Here is a 21,082-nt window from a genome sequence, read left to right on the forward strand (position 1 = left end):
AAGGGAACATACCAAAAGTTGCTTGAGGTCTCTTAAAAAACAGGAGGAGCCGCATGCTAAAGAAGTCCCTGTCTGTAGGAAAAGACTTGGCATGAGGCACAAGGCCTGACCACGAGGCACAGCAACCACCCCCAAAGCCTTTGGCCACGGCTGGCTCCTAGCACCATTGCTCTGCCCCTGGTTACACTGATCGGCTGTGGGCAGCAGGGGGATAGTGGAGGGATGGCGTCCTTGGAGAAAAAGCTGTGGGACCCCAGGTCTCATCTGGCAGTGGCAAAAGACCCATGATGTGTTCCCTCCTTACCACAGCACGTGTGTGAGGACTTGTACAAAACGCTGTCTGTGCCAGAGACCTGCGTCTCCTATCTACCCTGAAACCGTGGTGTAGTAGTCCATCTGTTTTACTGCTGCTGCCTCGGGCGGTGGCTGCATTCATCCTTTAATTACCTTGATGCTATTTGAGTTTTATTTTAGTTGGAACGCATAAAAGCCCTAACTGCTGGGGCCTGTTTGGCTGCCGCTTGAAACGTTTCGTGATGGCTTGAGTTTAGTTTCTGAAATGTTGTTGGCACTTGCTCTCTGAAAACAGAGATGAAATGACATTTTGTGTTCAACTTTGATGTTTTTGTGGCTCGAGAATCTCACCAGCTATATAAATTATAGCTTTGTTTCTGTAAGTCAAGTGCTCTTATGTGAGCCCTTTGGGCATATAGAAGGTGCTAATAAGCAACATTTTGAGCCTGGGGAGGGATTTTCCAGAAGTTGTTTTTTGGGCACAAGAAGGAGTCTGTTGTATGGGTCAGCAAATGGCCATGGCTGCTTGTCATCCGTCTCTCCGGGAGTTCAAATTTGATGCATGCTGCTGCCAAATAAAGCAAGATACATCATCTAAAAACACATGCTAATACTTATTAGGCCGTAGCATACAGAAGAAGGTTTTATACTTGCATCTTTTCCTATTTATCACTTACACCATTCTTTGGTCCTATAGCTGTTCAGAAAACGTGAAATTAGATTTACTTCTCCTGATCGTGCTGAGGTTTGGTCCCCATAGCTAAGGATCGCCCTCTTCCACAAGGTTTGCCATTTGAGGGAGGCCTCACCAGTGTCTGACAGGGATATTGCTGAATACAACCCGCGTTTGGGTCAAGAGCTGCTGTGCCAGCAGAGAGCTGGTTATTTCCTTCCAGACAGCATTAAACTAATTTCCAGCATGATGTTACGGATCACCATGCTGCAGGGAATGACATGCGGTAAAAGAAAAACAAAACCAAGTTCCCTATAGCAAACCTCACGGTAAGCCCTCAGCTGCTTCATGGGGTTACCATGCATGGTTACGCTGCTGCTGCTCTGCCCTAGAGCTGGCTGCTCTGCAGTGGGGAGGCAGCAAGAACCATTTCAAGCAGAGGTAAACACTTTTATTCTGTCTATAAAAGGAATACACAGAGACAAGCAGTCTAAACAGTTTGAGGCAATAGTAACAGTTTTCATTTCTACAGTTAAAACGTGCACTTGGAAAGTACTAAAGTTGTCCAGATTATATAAATGGATAAAATGGCAGTGGGTAGGAAAGAGCAAAATAATGAAGCGAAATGCTACGTAGTAGTGTTGCAATTAGTCATATCTGTGTTTATGGAAAAATCAAGAGAAGCTTACAGGGCATTGGTGTCTGTATATGAACTTCTCCTAAGTTGCTGCATGTTATTCTGTTGGCAGAAACACTTTTCTAGTGCAAGCACAGATTTCTGACAGTCATCTTGTGCTTTTCACTTCTGAATTGCAGGTGTGCCATGCATGAGTTTGGGTAGTTCCCTTTTTCTGTCATTAGTGGGTGTGCTTCAGGGAGGGTAAGCCGGGCCCACACAGCAATGCTTCTGTCCCACTGAGACATTTCTGCCTGTGAAGGGTCTGCTGCCTGGGCTGCTCTGGCTTCTTCTGCCTCCCTTCTCTTTGCCTGACTTTAGGCAAATTTCAGGGAAGCCTTCAGTAGAGGTGAGACAAGATGCTGAGCAGGCAGAGTGGGCTGGCTAGGTGAGTCGTAACAGGGCAGCAGAAATAGGCAGTGATCTCTGCTGTCCTTCTCCACTGGAGAGAGGGTGGGGGGCCAGCAACCCATGCACAGAAGCGGAGACAGCATGACACAGTTGCACAGGGGTGTAGGTCCTTGCCCAAACCAGAGGCACTGCAGTGAGCTTCTGCTGTCCGGACTCGCCAGCTGTTACAGGTCTGCGATGAGGTGCTCGCTTTGCAGAGTAGTGTGATTTTGCTGTTGACTCAAGAGTAAAAATCAATCTACAGGGTAAAGGACTGTGCATTTACTTTCACATGTCCTGCAGCATTATTTCCCTGTACCCTTTTACCTTGCCTATTGCTTTAGGATTTAAACTGCTTTATCAATTTAACATATTCTTACTCTATTCTGTACATATACATATACATTTATTCTCTGATGGTCCTCTGAGGAACTTAAAAGTACAGGTTTGGAGCAGGCAGCTGTTTCTTTTCTGATCTATTCTAGGCTGGAAAATTATTAAAGATCAGTATGGATTCAGGGTAGAGAACTTGAAGAAGTCCTATTATATAAAACTAAAATCTTGCACCCTTCTAAAAGAAGCAAAGTTCTGAAGAATCCAAGAGCTGTCATTGCTTGGGATGGCAGGAAATTATCAAACATTTTCATTTTTAAAGCTTGGGAAGACTGTTCAGCTCCGGCACCTGCCACCTTAAGTTTGAAACTGCCATTTCTGTACACAGACAATGTGCCTGATCTGAAAATGTCCTCGCTGGTGAGAGCGGCCCTCGTGCTGGCAGAATTCTCACCAATACTGGTAGGATCACATCTGGGCAGAGCTGGTAGCATCGGTTTATGCATTTATGTCTTCTGCAGTGCTCCAGACTGCTGGAGAAGAGCAGCTTTAAGTTGAATCGCATCTCATTTAAGGCAGAAAGCATGGTTAAGATAAAATGCTATGCACATTTCAAAGAAAATTATTCAATTTTATCATGGAAATATTAGCAGAGCTGAGATACTGTGCTGATGGGAGCTGTATAAAAATTTGAGAAATGTCAGTGTGGGGTTTATTGTGTTAATTAGGAGGTGGTGCAGTATTAGTGAGAAAACGTATTTTGGGTTCAGTGTCTTTTTTTTTTTTTTAATCATGCCTTAAAGTGCTTTTCGGGTACTTCGGACGCCTAATTGGAGATACTGTACACAGAAGCCTGTACTGTCTGAAAATCATAATAATGCATTTCCAAATGCTGATGACTTGGCAGACGGGACCATATCAATTAGTCTTTAAAAACAGGTAGTTAACAGACCAATCCAGTGCATATACTCGTTTTATTTTATCGTCGTGTAGCAGAGCGATTCGGGTGCTAGAAACATCCTTGCTCAGAAAGGAGCACTGCAAACCCTTCCTTTGCCGTTGTTGCTGCACCCTGTACTTGCTGCTACAGTGTTTGTATCAGATAACATTTTTTTAAAATCACAATAGAAATGACCTTTTGTATTTTCATTAGCTCATGTGGGATGGCCTGGGGGTATTCTAACACTGGTAAAGCAGTAAAGCTTACAGACAGATTTTCTAACAAAATACTGGTGCACAGCTGCATAACATAAATCATTCCTTCCCATTTCTGAATGTTACATGTTAGTTATGTGGAAGTTACTGCTGTTCTTGTCTGACTTTAACAAGGTTTGGGTTTTGTTTTTTGATTTTTGTTTTTGTTTGGCACAAATATTGTTGCTTCTCAGTTTTATAATCATGCTGCCTTTAGCCGTAACAGTTATATGGCTTGAGTGCAAGCAAATACGGGTTAGACTGCCAATATATTTGTATTTTCATAGCAGTCAGCTCATACTTTGCAAATATGGTGCATGTTGTCCTTCACTTAAGTTATTTATTTGTAAATCCAATCAGTGCCTACGTTGCCAAAAATAAGCCATAGCAAAAGGGAATTCAGCTGGTGGGGTAAGAATCCTCTTCTGGGACTAAACCCATTACTTTTACTTTCAAGTTTTGCCATTTTTCCATGTGACACTACAGTGCAAAGGGATTACATTGTAATGCTTCTGAAATGAATCCACTTGCTCTGCTTTAATTAAAAATATCCAAGTAGGAGTGAGTAACCACTGCTGCATCTGTTGCTGCTGATTTTCTGCCACTGACCTAGCATAGTGTGGGCAGCTGAAGATCTCTGTGTGTGGCAGGTCCCCAGGACACGGCGGCACATCTGCAGGGCCTTCCAAAGGTCAAAAAATAATGTTCTGGGCAATGGCAGTTTGACCAAGTGCTGCCTTAATGCTAAAGTAATAGTGAATTGTATTTATAAACCCTGCTAACACCAAGACAGTCCGCAAGGACTGCACCTTCTCCATTCACCACTGAAATAACAGGGTAAAAAGTCAAGCAAAATGCTAGCTCAGACAGGTTAGCGAGCATGCTGGGGTGGGCCTGGGGAGGGTCTGTGCCAATTAAACTGGAAAATATCTCCTTCCTCTGAGCTCTGATTTAGAGAGATTTGGGCATGACTGTAGGTGGGAGAGATGGGCTAAGGCAAGAACTTGAGGGCAGATTGCTTTACCCCGAGGGGTGGCAGAGTAAAAGCCTTTCCCAGCTTCAGGCTTGGTTTTGGAGGCATTAGGGATGCTGGAATGGAGATGTCACAGAGGCTGAAATTAAAGAACAGGTCCCCAGATTGCTAGATATTTATATAACCTCACAGCAAAAAGTACAAATCGGTGTTGTTTGGAGGCAGCAGGCGGTTGCAGGGAGAGCTCAGAACTGAAGACCTCGGTGAGAAGAGATTTCCTATAGCCAGGCTGGTGCCTGGCTGCCAGGCCGCTGCAGCTCTGGGCTTTTTCTTACAGGGAGAGCTGAGTAACTCTGTCTGCTTCAGGGCAGGTAACAGATAAGCTCAGCACCCTGCAGAAAGCCTCAGTACCTTGCAGAATCAGACCTGAAGCTGATCGAAGTCAAATAGCGGATCAGAGATTGAGTTTGTGACAGAGCCCTGAGCAAATATGTCAGATCACTTGTCAGCAATTCATAAGGGAGACAGAAAACACTGTTGGCTCTTTATTATTTATTTTTTGAGTAGTAAAACTATGGATTAGAAATATACTGTTACTTTTAATACCCACTGACCACTTCCAGGCAGAGTGTATATTCAGTGTGAAAAGCTCTCTCCTTTTTTGCAAAACATTGCATAGTATTTCCATGCTTGGGTTTTGTTTTTAGGGGTTGTTAATTGCTATCCAGAATAGGAAAAAGCTAATGGCGGGAGTTGGATGAAGACTGATTTATTAGAGTGTAAACTGAGATTTAAAAATCTTTCTAGTGTAACTTAAAAAGAATCTGAAAATATGTACGTAATAAAATAATACGCATTACCTGCCTCCTCCAATCATTTGGCTTCTCATCTGCATGCTTGTCATTTTGCAAATGGTTTTCTAAGAAAATATGTTTTCATGTATTCTGTTTAAGTAAGGAAGGGGAACTTTTAATAGGTTGCTCTGTACTTCATTAGTAAAAATGGTTATACAATTTAGGGGCAATATTTATCATAATAAATCTGCAAGGGCTTCTGGAGGGTTGTGTCTATGTTAAAATGTTTCTAATGCAACACTGAAAATTGACATTGTCCTTTCAGATACTGATGAATACAGACCACCGGTTTGGAAATCTTACTGTAAGTATCTCAAGCAAATTTTTGTTTGTTTGTTTTTTTCTTCTCTAAGTCAGAGCTAAAAAAAGTTTCAGTGGGATGCTTTAAAAAAAAAAAAAAAAAGAAAAAAAAAAAGACATTTTTATTTTCTTTAAAATGTGGTTTTACAAGCATCAAAAGTGAAAGCATTCATTGCTATTAGAGAGAGATGCAGCTGTTTATCCTCAAGGCTAACAAATGCAGGTTATTCAATGGGGGCAGGTTCCCTGCACCTCACTGACACAACAGATCATGCTCCTGTTTGGGGCTGGCCAGTGTTGGTGGGGCTGCCTAGGCTGGGGCTTGAATAACCTCTGTTCCTGCCTTAAGGTTACACTGGTAAACTTTTAGGGCTCCTCTACGTTAGTAACTTGCATCGCTAGAGTTGAGACTGGAACTGGTTAGGAGAACTCAGAAATGATTTTTCCTCAGAACTTGCTGATGCAGTAAAATGAGAGCATTTGCATGGCCCAGAGTGACCGTGAAACCAAAATTAGGTTTTCTGAAGGCCTGACGAGAAGGACCTGGTTTCCTACCAACTGTCATGTAACAGAGATAGCTGGGGCCTGAATCCATGAAATCTAGTGGCAAGGCCTGTCTGTGCCTTTTGAATCACCATGTGTAGCGCCAGCAGCTTGTCATGTGCCACATCAGCCGCTTAGCAGTAAAGAATTTGACTTGAGCAAGTTCTTTTCTTGCAGTGGATGGCTAAAAGATAAAATTGAGACACTTTGCTCCCTGGCATTAAACGTCATCACTCATGACTGCAACACGTTTTTCTGCTTGTTACCGAGTTCTGTGTGTTTCGCTTTTGGATATGAGTCACAGTTCTGTACCTTGCCTGAGCTCAGGGAATGCTGCCTGCTTGGGCAGTTTGTTCCGTGCCATGATCAGGAGTAGGAGAGCCCAGATTTGTTAATACCAGAACTTCACTGGTAGCTTGCAAAGAGCTGAAGGCTTGGGTGCATGCAACATGTGTGTACCAACTCTCCTCCACAGTCATGGTTCACCACGGTGAGCCTTTCCTCAGCTCAGAATGAAGCGTGTGGTCATGGGGTTTGCTCGTATTTCTGTCTCCTGACTGCTCAAGAGGAATGGCTTGTCTGACTTCCCTGGTAATAAGTGCAGCAAAGGAACTGGTGTTGAACAGATTGAAGTGCACACACCAATTAGAGGAGGAGGAATAGGCATCCTGTTTTGTCACTTAACGGGTCTACCTGCTGTGCTTCTGACTGGAAGAGGACAAAAGGTACTGTCTTCTGAAAAGAGGAATTTCCTTCCAGAAAAATCTTTTCAACCTTGCTTGAAGTAAGGTGGGAAACAATTCTCAATTTCTAGCCAATTTCTACAGAGCATGCTGATTGAGTTTCACAGAAGAGCACTGGAGAATCACAGAGAGATCCATGTACGCTTTGTGAATTTCTTTTTTCATTTGAACTTGACTCTCCAGTTCTCAGAATTGGACATGGACAAGGGCCAGCGCCATCAAATAGGGCTTTTACAATGGAAGCTAAAGGATCTGTGCGCTAGGCAAATAAATGGTCATGCTATGCTTGAAATGAAGATTGCTATTTTATATGTGTATGCTGTTTTTCATCACTTGCAAAAATCATTTTTGTAATACCAATAGAGAATGGTCAGGATTGATTTTAGTAACATCAGGAAAAAACATTGTCTTTTTTATTTGGAACAAAGGGAGTAAATTTTTCCAGTCGATCTTGTGATTGCCATATCATTGGGCATTTTGCCATTTTTTCCATTCTCATGTAATTTAGCACATAAATAATGTATTTCTCCATGGAGAAGACTCATCGTCAAATGAGAAGTGTAACGAAGTCAAATCTTACTGGGTAAGTTAATGTGTGGTTTTATTACCTGAAGAAGGTGACAGCACACGTTGTTAGACCTTGGTGTTAGTACTAATGTTTGAAAGACAATTGAATTTTAAAAGATTACAGTTCCAAATGTCTGTTTTATTTGTTCTAGAGTACTATTCAATTACTAATTTGGTGTTGATAACCTTGTTTTATAGGTGACTTGTCAAACTCTTGTTTGCTCTTTTTGTTTTGGGAGTCAGAAGTCACTCCATCTGCTTACTAAACAAGAAAGTCCATACATTAATACCATTAAATTTACAGCTAGCTCCTATGAATTATACTGGTTTAATAAGGCTTATATTAAAGGAAAAAAGAAAGTTTGGAAGATAGTGATAAGTTTAGGTCATAATTTGGACCTTAACTGCTGCTGGACTCCTGATGTTGTTAGATCTGTAAATGCAAAGGTCTTTTTGTTGTTGTTGTTGTTTTTCAGCAAGGTCATCACTGAGTAGTGAGAAAAGCAGAGGGTTTGTGCAAAGTTCTGAATGACTCCTGTAAGCTCTCATATTTTGGGTCACCAAAAGTGTGCCCAGCATAGTAAGATGGGACTCCATCCGCTTACTGAAAAAAATCTGCTATCTGCCTGATTTGACATATAGTAAATTTTAATTTGCATTTATCCTAATTCCTTTTCTGATCTGCTTGATGGAAGGTTGGACAGAGACTCCCTAGTGCTTGAGCAGTTAATCGTAAAAATAATCAATAATCCTGATTTGGCTGGGAACATTCTCTTTTCTGACATCTTGTAAGTAATTTTTGAGACCTTGATATATGTACATTCGCATTTAAATCTTGCAGCAAGTCTTCCTTTTCTTAACCAGAAAAATGTAATGTTAAAATGCCTAATTGATGTAGTGATTCTGTATTAATCAAAATTTAACTTTTTTCTTTTCTTAGTGTATCAGTTGCAACAGGAAGCTCCCCATCCTAGAAGGATTACCTGCACTTGCGAGGTAGGTATTATAAAACATTTTGTTTTATAGAGCCCAGTAATTCCAAATCTCTTCTCAGTGTTGTGCAACCCAAACAGTGCTTCCATGGCGCTGTATGGCGCTGTGATTGGAGTAAGTAGCCTTGGGGTCAGTGGTGCATGGAAAGCCACTTGATCTAAAAATAGAATTAAAATACATTTTGAGTTTGCTGTATATACCTGAGAATCATTTGCCAGTTTTTAACTTATTCCTACATAAATGGAAACATGCCTTTCCTCTTCCTTTTGGGGACAGAAATTCCCAGAAGAAAGAACAGAGCTGTAGAGGGGGAACACGCACCTGTTGTTACACACATTGCTGCAAGATGCCTGCAATAAATCAGCAGACAGAAGACTGAAACCTCCTCTCACTCTTATTTGAGTCTTAGTACTAAGAACTCATTAATTCTAGTAGCTAAACTATGCCCAGCCACAGCTTTTAAGGATCCACACAGAAACAATGGAACCCTGTTGAGATGCAGCGATACAAATCACTGTGATTTGTAAAAATGAGATGCTCACAGGGCCAGGTGCTGAGGCAGACCCTGAATGGCCAGCGTGCCATGCACGGTGTTGCAGCAGACCCACACCTTTTTGGGGTTGTCGTGCTGGTAGGTGCCATCGGTATCAAATACCCCTGCCAGCAAATATTTGCTCAGAACTGCATCTCTCATGCAGCTTCAGTTACGAACCTGGAGAATATTAATTTCAGTTACAAAAATGCCAAAACATTAGGTTCAACATGTCAAACAGCATTACGAACCACATCTTCATAACCACTGGAAGTTATTACATCGCTGCAATAAAACTTGAGCATTTTTATCATGTGCCAAGAGAAGGGGAATTAATCCTTGAAATATGTTAGTCATTTTGACATAGTATTAAATACAGAGGGACATAGCACTGTCAGGAACACTAATAGCTTACAGTTTAGATCAAAAAAAGAATTACTATACACAATTAAATAGGTGTTTTGCTGTCATCTTTCTAAATGCCCAATTGTGATTCTATGAAGTAGTCTGTCAATTTTTAAGATAAGAGGTAGAGATTTAACAGAAATTAAATTTTTCATTTAGAGGAAGCACTCCTGTCTTCTCTTAATTTGATGGATTTGTATTTTTATAAAAGTTGTAATAACAGCTGGTTGCACTTAAGCAAGGCATAGCTGTAGGAAAGAACAATACATTAATTTTACAAGAAGCATTGTAGCAAAAAGTTTCCCTTTAACCTATGTTTCCATTGCTAATGAGTGTCCAAACAGGGAAAATCCTGCTAAGGTTGTTGAGCAGATATCTTTTGTACATCAAATAAGGTGGGAGGGAGGTTTGAAGAAGAGATCTGTAGAAGACTTGAGCTGTGAAAGAAGTTTTGTTTACTCTCATTGCGATGTTATTAGGAAGGTTCTTTTCTATTTTGTGTGTTCTTTCTGTTAGGGTTTTCCATTACATTACTATACAAAATACTTGAAGTCTTGTAATAACAGGCTTGTAATTCTAAGGGGGCTGAATGTCCACTTTTAGCAGCAGGACTATTTCCAGTTTGAGAGTAATAACTTGGCACGAATGGAGATTTTCCCATTGACTTCAGTGGGACTATTCATGGCCAATCTGTTCGCAAGCTTTGTTGTATCTTATCGTGTCCAGGCCAACCGCTGGGCAAAATAGACGTGGACCCCATGCCAGCTGGAACCTCACACACTGTTGAGGGGGGCATCATTTTCTGTTTCTCTCTTTTTTTCTTCTTTTCCTGTACTATGACCCATGTTGTCATTCTTCACCCACTTTTCCCTCTTGCACTTTTTCTCAAAAAGCAGAAGGATGTTTCAGAGGACAATTACAAAAATGTTGACAGAAAATAGAGTGCTGAGAGCCCTACCAGCCTGTTGTGGCTCAATTGGATGACAACCTACCTTTGTATTCCATCGTGCCTGTGCTCACCTGGCTAGGATGAAGTTCTTAACTCCCTGCCTCCCATGTGTTTAGTGTTGTTAAGTGTTGTCGAATAGCTGCTTTTTCTTTCCTCTCTCCGAAAGTATTTCACTGGTGGAAGACATGCTAGTATGTGTGTAGGCACATGTATGTATGCACATACATACAATGTGTGAAGGATTTTTGGTAGTCTTCTCATGCTGTTCCTTGTGAGGTGCTGATGCTATGCCTTTGCAATCACTGCAGTCTTTTGTTTGCTGAGTCTTATCTCAAAGCTCTGCTGTTATTTACTCATGTAACAACAGCCTTATAATGTATGCTCATAAAGTTGCCTGGGCCCTCTGCTGGGCCCTCTGCCCAGCAGCTATTCTTCAGTTTCTTCAGTTAGATGCTTTGAGAGCTGCAGGTGTGATGGTTTTAATGCTTACAGAATTAGAATCTTCATATTTTCTATATTCTTTTTGGCTTCTTAAAAAAAATAACAGAAAGAAATATAAGGGGTGGGAAAATATCAGTAGTTTTGTACTAAGGAAATCTCAGCAGATAACATCATGATTGTAATTATTGCCTAGCACAATGCATATGTCCCTGACATTCAGGGAGAAACTGTAAAATGATAGAAGCATCCAGCATATCTAATAAGATCTCTTGCCATTTTATCCCAGACTAGTTTAACTGCAGAGAGTTGTTCTGAGGTCTTTTTGCCCTGGGCAATACGAAATCACAAGCAGATTTTATACTGAGTTCTCCATCATAGTATTCTTAGAATACTATTAGCCTATCCAGGCAAATAAGCAGAGATATAAATGTGTATATATAGTATTGGCATATTAAAAATGTTTCCTCCCTCTGGACTGATGGAGATCCTTCAGCTGTTCATCAGATCCAGGTTGCCCTCCTTTTAGAATCAAACAAGAGACCCATTCATGTCAGGCAAATACAAAAACATCTGTATAAAGCTGCTTCACATACAAGTTACACTGACCGCTGTAATTCTCTCATCTTAATTTCAATATTGATAATTATAAAAAATAAAATTTGTTAGGTATGATAGAGGTGGTTTACAGGATTTAGAAATTAGTAAGAATTGGACTAAGTAAAAGAGCTGTGGAAAAAATCAGTCAGTTGCAGATAGCTACAGAACATTTTGCTGCAGAACAAAACATATTAAGTACATGTTTTCTCATTAAAGTATCCCTTTATATAAAAAGCCTTTGAAGCTTATTTTTACCTAATAAAGGTAAAATTGAAATAATACATTACAATGCAGATAAGTGTTTTTCGTTATAAATACTGAACAATTAATGCAGCTGCTTCAGATTTGATGTGAAAATATATTCAGTGAGCAGTAACATGTTTAACCTTTCTCTGTGGTCTCAGCCTCTCCTGCTAGTGCTGAGCTTTGTGACCTGCTCTTTCTCAGCTGGGTTTCTATTAGCAGCCATGCATGAGTCAGTGGGGAGCAGAGTCTTTTCCTAAGTGGTTGAATTATCCAGCTGTATAAACAAATTCATAAATATTAGGACGAGAATTTTGGCCCAGAGAACATCAAAGAGGTCAGTGGGAGGGAGCAACATGTAATTTGGTAAGATATTAGCACCTAAATTGCTCCCCTTGCGTTATTGTATTCTAGTTATTGAAATAAGCAAGAGTGAGAGTGATGATTAGAGGAAAAAGCACTTGTTAAAGAATAGTTGGAAGTTACAATGTAAAAAACAACAGCAAAAAAGAAAAAACACACAGTCTTTTATTTTAGGTGCAAAGGCACGTGGTGTATGAGTGCTGATACTGGGAGGTGTATTCAGCAGAATGACCTACTTAACATGAAATGCTCAAATACAGAGGATTTGAGTTTCTGCTCTGCTACACCAGTTTTGTATCAGAGCAACATGCAGTTCAGAGGAGGTACACTGAGCTAGGAAGAACAGTGCATCCACTGGGAATTTTTTATTGTGAACACACAGTGGAGCCAAGGCTTTTAACACTACATAATGCTCATTTGTAAACTTAAAATATTATGGAATCATCAACTTTGAAGAGCATTGGATTTCTGTGTGAGACTTGCATCAATATTGTGATGCCATTTGTCCAGTTAATCTTGTATTGCCTCCCTGGGATTTCTGTTTGTTGTACATACAATCTTTTATATACACACACCTGTGCACATGCAGGCACATTGAGGGTATCCTTGCCCGTCTTCTGAAGGCATTCCATGATAAATTTTAAATAATTATGCGTGGAAAAAATATCAAACAGTCCAATGATGGAGGCAATCACTGCCCTTTCCTGCCCTGTAACGAGGCTTCATCATGATCCAGTGCAAGCAGTTAACAAGCTGTTAAACGGCATCTCTGCGTAGCCTCATGAAAATGGCCTCTGTGAACGGTCAAGAAGCATGGCAGAGCTTGGGCATATATAATGCACATCGTTGTTAGAGCTGTTTGCAGAGATGGCTTAATCTATGTCACATTCATCCAGAACAGCGTCCCAGCCTTCATGGTAAGGAGACCCTTTTCCAAAGGAATGGTTACTGTAAGGTGCTTGCCAAGTCTCACCCATTTGTCTGTTTATTCACTTGGTTTTCTTGGCTTTACCTCAGTTGGCAAGGGAAAAAAAAATCAGAAATAAAGCAATGGTGGATAACTTCATTCACCTTTGTGTTTCTTGCAGGTATCACAGTGAGGTCTGAAACTTCTCTGTGGCCTCAGTGCATGTACAACACAAATAACAAATTGAAAGCCAGTATCTCACAATTAATGCAGCTACTTCCCATCCGACTTGCAGATGAAATTTCCAATAACTCTGTGAGGCCCTGTGAATAAGGGCTTTTTTTTTTCTTCTAAGTAAGAAGCAATATTAAAACTGTGCCAAACATAGGGTAAGCAAACAGCAATAGGACTGTTTTCCCATAAATAAAGATTTCTGAGAAGTCCAAGGACATAGCATTCAGCCAGTCTTTGCTGCACACAAAGCAAATGAAGTAGCTAAGGCTGCTTTTACTCATACTCAACAACACTTTGGTCCAAACGCACTGCCAAATCAGACAAACTGCAGAGGACATTGGGCTGTATTTTCAGCTAACAGCTTTAATTAAAATGACCACTTTCTTGCTACTTCTTTGTGTTTTTGTTTGTTTGTTTGTTTGTTTTGTTTTGCTTTGTTTTTTTGTCAGAACATATTTCCTTCCTAAGGTGGGTTTTAGTTCCAGTCCAGCTGGCTGTTTTGGTTTTTGAATCCTGAGCTTGAGGCTGACCCAGTGTGAAAGTCAGGAGCTAACAAAGCTTCAGCGCTGGCTTCTTTTGGTTTTTGGTGTTCATGTGTAACTGGAAGATATGCAGGTACCTGCAGCTGTAATTTACAGAAATACGATGTGGCAGGAAGTCCAAACAGACATGAAAAATCAGGAACGTTGCATAGTGTTAACTTAGAGCAAATGGCACGCTTTCTTTCATGCCTAAGTTGGTATGAGTAAAGCTGGTGTAATGATACTCATAGGAACTGTTGTAGAAAGCTGAAGCACAGTGTTTACTGTCTTACATGATAAATCTGGCCTACAGGATCTCTGTTTTTGTAAGGTCATGTGGACAGCACTAAATGTGTAGCCCAGCTAGTGCTGAGTGAATGAGAAGGCCCCTGCTGAGTTCAGATGGAGTTGCCTTCGAATCTAAATGCATACATTCAATCTAGGTGACAAAAAGCTAATATTATGAAAAGTAAAAAAAAGTTATGGAAAAATAAAATACAGAAAACCAGGCTATAAAACTAAGTGAATTCTGTTTAGCCACAGTCTGAAATGGGTTCCTGTTGCGCTGGGGTTTATACAAACTAACCATGTTGCACATCAACATTTATACAGACATTTTTGCACAGTTTGTAGAACTGATCAGGAGAGAGTCGATGTTAACAAAAGCAGTTATTTTGCTCTTTAACTCATCATCCACCAAGATGGACTGCAAACCATGCTAAAATCACCTCTGAGCCCATTGGAGTTTTGCTCTGCTGCTTTGCCCCAGTCTTCTGCCAATTCACATTTTCAAGTCTTTTGCACAGAGGGCAGTGCTACAACTTGTCGTGTGATTTGCAGGTATTCTGAGGGGGACTTGTCACATTACTAATCCACTGCTGAAATGTAATGATTTTGCCTATTTTCTGGTTCTATCATATACATTCACTGTATTGCTGAGATGAATATAAAATCACAACAGACAGACAACAAAATCTTATTCATAACACAAGTCTCAGGGAGTTTTTAAAAAATAATGTCTTTTCTTGAGAGTTTTAAAGGTATCTGTGCAAAGATAGGAACTGTTGCAAGCTTATATCATAATAATAATAAAATACTTTCACTTTTTCTGTTTTCATATTGTTTTCTTGCTGTTAATTAACTAGTCTGATTTTAACAGAAATATGTAAGAGGTTTTTTTTTTTTCTTTCTTTTTTTGAAATGATCTAGTCTCCTTAGGACCTTTAAAAATAGTTCACGTTGGTTAACCCTTGTTTGTTTTCATGTGGGAAAGGGAAATATTTTAGAATATGATTAATCTTTCCAGTGATTGAATGTTTTTTTCAAAAATGATGAACCATCAAAACAACTTTTTGTTTGCTGGGAGTATGGAAGAGTTGTCATTAGACCGTAGATCGGGTAATATTTTTTGACGTTTTGGACATCTGAAATCTTTATTTATACTCTACTGAGATAACTGGAGGGAAGTGCTGATTTTAATAGGCATCTTTTGAAAAGATGGAAAAAGGGAACTGAAGTGGCAGTTTACTGGAAGTATTTTGTATTTTATTATAGCTGGGTCATTTTAGACTCTTGTAGTTCAGGTTGTGTAATTGTCAAATTTTATTCCCCCCAATTTTTCAGCCTATAAATTTAGCAAAGAAGGATAATCTGGTGGTTTAGATCATTGTGCTGATTTGTGGGAGCTCTGTCTGTAATTCCACAAGTGTCAGAAATCTTCCTGGACAATTTCAAATAAATTACTTCATCTGAAATACATAGCAGGCACATTGTCTCCTGACACCTTGACACTGTATGATCTCTGGAGCATGGACTGTCTTCTGTTACATAGCGTGACATATGCATACATGCTGCGGAGGTCTTTTAGGTGATACTGCAGATCACACATTTCAGTGAAGTCTAGTACTACATAATTAGGTACTTGCTAATGATCCCTTAATCTGCCTCATGCCCTCACTCTGATGGGATATGATAGTGGTTGAATTTCTCGCAGCAGAGACAGCAACAGCTTTATGATGGGCGATACCCTGTACATTTAAGAGTTTTGTAGATGTTTCACTGTGTAAATGCACTTAATACAGTACATTTATGTGAAATGAATCTTTCATTTAATTTCTTGACAGCTTGCACAAACAATGCTCACTACCCAAGTAACCCAAGCTGTTCGTTCTTTCTCACCTCTTTTTAACCCGCTTAGAAGTGCAGTGTTCTCCCGAAGCTCAGCCTTAGCTCTCCTTCTGTTCCACTCCCATGGAAAATGCTATGGTGGAAAATGATTTTGATCCGTACTTCTCTTCCTAGTTCTAATTCTGTGTTACAGTGTGCTTTCTGTGTCAATGTGAAACATTACAATTTCCGTTTGTTTTTTCTAGGTAGAGAACAGACCCAAATATTATGGAAGAGAGTAAGTAACATACATCTCAACGTGGTTTATCCCCAGATGTTGGTTGATAATATTTACAGAAAAGGTTGAAAGTGTTTGCTGTGAGCACGTTGCTCCTTAAGCCTGTTTTGCAAAGAGGGACATGGGCCTGACACGCCAGTGCTCCCTTTCACAGGCAGCTTTCCCTTGCAGCAGGTGGCTTCGCAGTATTTTGCTCTGGTAGCTGCTCAGCTGTCTCTGTGTGGGATCGTGGCAAGGTCAGGAGTTGCCTTTTGGTGGGCAAACCATGAAAAGTCAGTCCTGCAATGCAGAACTGCATTTGCACCTCAGCCCTGTTGTTTCTGCCAGGCTGCTCCTTATGCATTTGCAACAAGGGACTTGGCTCCATTTCCTTGCACTGTGTCTTGTGTGAGCATCAGGTTATTATTACAGCATTTTTGTCTACCTAAAATTGCAGGGGCATTTTCTGATGGCTATAGATATTATTGAGTGATACCTTAAGTGAGAAAACGATGTGTTTCTGTTTTATAGGGGGTTGTCTCCAATTGACTTTTGCAAAAGATGTATGTGTATAGAAAAAAAAAACACAATATTTGAAACACAGATGTAATGCATATATAACATTTACGTGTATATTTGTCTTCAGAATGCTGCAGCAAATATGGTTAGGTTTAGTGTGGGGAAAAAAACAGATCTGATGTGTATATTCTGGTAGAAGATAATGTGGCATTGCTAGGTTCTTACAGCAGTAATTGCTAATATTCTGTGCAATCCCTAACATTTTAGCAAGTTGCCATAATATCCCTGAACGCTGCAAAGTGTTGGATTGCATGCCTCTGGCACAAAGCATGTGAAGCCAAGAGGAGAAAATGGACTTCTTTCTACATACGAATTTCATGGTTGCAGATCGTAAAAGCAATGTACTTGTTTCATAGATGAAGAGAAGCCTTCCTAAACAATTTAAAGTGACTTCAAATATGGGGGGAAGGGAGGTTGATTTAAGGTATAGGTTCCTGCAAAACAATCATTTTACATTTATTTTTCTTTTTTAAATACCATAGTTGGTCTTTTTTCAGAAGAAGAGGAAAAGGTGATTTGAAAGTGAAAAGGTGTGTGTTTCAAAATGTCTTTGTTCCTCAGATTCCATGGCATGATCTCAAGGGAGGAAGCTGACCAGTTGTTAAGTGTTGCAGAGGGAAGCTATCTCATTCGTGAAAGCCAACGGCAACCTGGAACCTACACTTTGGCGTTAAGGTTGGTAATTAATATTTCATTTTGAAATTTATAAAATATTAAAAAGATTATACTGTTGTGTTGACCTTAATGCTTAAACTTCCTTATGTTTTTTTAATATGTTTTTTTAATCATGGTAAGCATTTAATGAACTTGAACCTTTTTTAACCCTTATTAAAGATTTGGTATCTTTAGCCTTTAGCCTTCTGAAGTGCTTTAGCCATTTCTGAAGTGCTAACATTCCTTATTGTTTGCACTGCCAAGATAATAGCAGTTGTGCTTTTGCTGGTTGTCCTTCATTTGGCTTTTTTCCATGATGAGACCCCATGTGTAGACACTGAGGGAGCAGGCAGTTGAGAAATAGAAGGAATCCTATGAGATCCCATGAGTGGTCGGCTCTGTGGGTTACTTGCTAGCTAGCTGTTGCTGAAGAGCAATTAGTTCTTTCTAGTTCCTCTACAGAGTGGCCAATAAATCAGTTGATTTTTTGTCTGAACCCCTCCTAACTAGCAGTGTTTGCAGATCTGTTTCCTCGTTCTGTAAAACTCTAGCAAGTAGATCAGATAGTATCAGATAATAAATATTCACATATTTAAAACATGTAAATTTTAAATAGTTTAATTACTTTTAAAGTAATTGAGATTATTTTGGTCTGAGCTGTCAAATGGGAAATGGTGTTTTTTTTCTGTTTTGAGTTGTAGTAGTACAGGAAAACAATGAAAGAGAAATATACAGTTACTGAAAGTTTTATGTAGGTAAAATAAGATTATGATTAAAATAAAAATATCCTGGAACACTAAGTTAACGTAAGTTAGTTTTCTTTCTCAGAAAAAAGAAAATGTATGCTGTACACAGATAATTGTTTCTGTAGTATTAAGATTCCAAATAGAAACATTATTAACATTCATACTGATTTGCATTAGCAATGTGAATGAATTGGTATTGCTTATTAGGGTCTAATACTACCTCTACTTCTGCTCTTACAACATTCATTCACAACTTAAAAGAGAACAGTTGTCTTAACTCTGATCTTGGAGACAAAGAACTCCTGCTGTTTGCTCCTGATGATGCAGAATGCACAGGGCCTGGGCCTGTGACTGATGAAGCTGCTGAGCATCTTGCAGGATGCACTAGTGTAGTTTGTTTTACAAATGCTCCTCAAGTCCTGCAAGACAAAAGACGGGTCTTTTCTAGGTTTGATGGTATCTTTTCCAAACTGGAAAACCCTTTTGAAAGCCATAAAAACTCTTTTTACAGCCAATATAATAGAGAATGTATAGCTGTTGGTGATCAGTTTGGGAAACAGTTTGAAATGATAGCAAAGGTGTTGTTATTTACTTACTCTGAAGAAGTGCAGCATTTGGCAAAACACCTCAACCTGAACCTGCAACACACTGTAGCCATTTCATTACATTGGAGCACAGGCATGATTACCTGAGCTTGATTACACGTTTATTAAGGGTTGTGTCCTAGAATGCTGCTTTCCTTTTCCCGGCAAGTAATGCTCTGTTGTCTTGCTGTTGGCCTTTAACATCTATGAGTGAGGGTCTTTGTTTGCTTTCATACTTCAGGTGGAAGATCTCTGTGAACTGCAGTAGAGAGATTTCTTTTTTCTCTGCTGGGAAGTATGGCATGAGTCTGCATTCCCTTTGGTTGAAGGCAGAGTTTTTGCTGAGGTTCCGTTCTTCCTCTCCCTGGAATTAGATACTCAGAATATACCAATATTCCCAATGAATGTGGTTTTGATTCTGTCAAAAATATCTTGGTGTTTGTTGTTTGATTGATTTACTTATTTTGTAACACATCATATCTAACCTACTTCAACGTCAGGTATCGGCTATATAAAGTTACTGAAATAGTTTAATTGGAAGTTAGAAAAAAACACCAAATAAAATCTTGGCGATAAAGAAAGCTACACCAAGAGATAGAGGCAGAATTCCTTATTATGACTATCCGAACATATTTTTGAGCGCATCATTCTCTATGCTGCAAACTGATAAGAGATTAATGAATCGTAACTCATTTTTGAAAAGTGGTTGTTGATCTTGTTCTGAAATTAATATACAAGATCATCTCATAGAGGGCTATATTTTAGGGGAAAAACACCCACTTTCTCTCGTTTTGTCGCTATCCTAATTGCTTGCTCCCTTCTAGACTGTACTTACAGTGGGCATCTTCCAGAAGTACTTGGATTGTCTTTGTTCTGCACTGAAGTTTTCCACTTGTTAAACAGCTTTATTCTTTCTAGAAGATAGGGAATAAACTGTTAACACCACGAATCATAACTCCTTTGTAGGCAGACAGAATTCACAGACATGAAAACATGTTTTTGTGAAATCTGGAACAGATTGGACAATCACATGAAGCTGCAGCGCTCAGCTACAGCCAAAGAGCACAGAATCCAACTGCAGTTGGTGCATGAAGCTCTCTGAGGTGCCATCCCGCTCCTAGTGCAGCTCTTCTGCATTTCACTTTTTTAGCTCATTCTAAGGGATACCTTAAGTCATCATAAATGGAGCAGATCTGAGAAGAGATCTGGTTAATTGTTTGCAAAGAGTTTATACCCAGTTATACACCTTTGTACCTGTATCAGCAAGTTCTGTGACTATGAATACATGGGGCTGGATACAGTACATAGTCCAGTCCAGTATCTGCTCTCCAATACCTTTTAAGAGCAGATGTTGAAAGAAAAGCATGCAAACAAGATGAATATATAGTAGTAGTTATCTGGTGTGCTGTGCCCTCTCAATCTCTGAAGATTTGCTGTTCAGAGACTTCTGAGCAGAACTGTTATAGATGCTGCTCTTTCAGGGTCTCGATGGAAAGAATTTTTTTTCATATAGTAGCATTCTGAATGCATTTTTGAACTCTCATAGATTTTGCTGTGTGCATCTGTAGCCTTAACTATGCCTTAACTATGCTTGATGGGGAAAAGCATCCTTTTTTGTGGATTCCATCTCATAATTTCATTTGACACTTCCTAGTTTTTGTATTACGAGAAACAGTGAACAATTGATCCCCATTTACTTTTTCCATGCCAGTCACGTCCCCATTATTCTTCTCTTGATAGGTCAGTGAGCCCTAGGCTATACATTCAGGTTTTGTAGTGAGGCTGTTCCATACCTCTCATCATCTCTCTCATCTTTCTGTGTGCCTTTCCCTTACTCTGTGATGATCTTTTGGAGGTGAGGGGACCAGAACTGCACATCCTGTTCAGGATGAAGTGGACTATGAAGATTTCTTTCTTTGTCCTCTAAGCCTTTCCAAATGATTTTTTGGACCACTATGGAGCATTAGGCTCTGATGCTTTTATAGAACTAACTTTAGTAAATCTAAAGGACTTGTTCCTGAGCTGCAATAGCTACATACATAGCCTAGCACAGATTAAATGATCTCATGTAGGACAGGACAAATAATAGGTTTTACAGGCTTAACAAAGTCAGTCGGATGTTCTTAGTGCAATGCTGTGGAATGGTTAACTGAATTCAAAATTCGGATATTGAATATTTATTTTTCTTTAATAAGGTAGAGCAAGTGATTCTTACCCCAAAAAAACTTCTCAGTTATGTTGCCTGTGAGTTACTATAAAATCTGCTTGCCTTTTACATAAGAAGCTGCATTTTGATCATCTGATGAGCTATTTTTGTCCACTTTTGACCATTATTGTGCAGTTAGTTTGCTTCATGATTTTAAGGTAGAGTACTTTTTAAATTGAAATTTGAAACAAAAGAGGTTTTGTTT

General features: G+C 39.6%; 1 protein-coding gene across 1 annotated transcript in view; it reads left to right on the forward strand.

Annotated features, from left to right (window-relative positions):
• Positions 1 to 21,082, forward strand: part of CHN1 (chimerin 1) — a 95,871-nt gene that overhangs the window by 13,535 nt on the left and 61,254 nt on the right. The window contains exons 2-5 of the mRNA XM_032189835.1: positions 5,653 to 5,691; positions 8,481 to 8,536; positions 16,098 to 16,129; positions 17,249 to 17,362. Of these exons, the coding sequence (XP_032045726.1) occupies positions 5,653 to 5,691; positions 8,481 to 8,536; positions 16,098 to 16,129; positions 17,249 to 17,362 (241 nt within the window). The remainder of the gene's footprint in view (positions 1 to 5,652; positions 5,692 to 8,480; positions 8,537 to 16,097; positions 16,130 to 17,248; positions 17,363 to 21,082) is intronic.

Source organism: Aythya fuligula, chromosome 6, assembly GCF_009819795.1.
Source record: "Aythya fuligula isolate bAytFul2 chromosome 6, bAytFul2.pri, whole genome shotgun sequence".
Taxonomy (NCBI): domain Eukaryota; kingdom Metazoa; phylum Chordata; class Aves; order Anseriformes; family Anatidae; genus Aythya; species Aythya fuligula.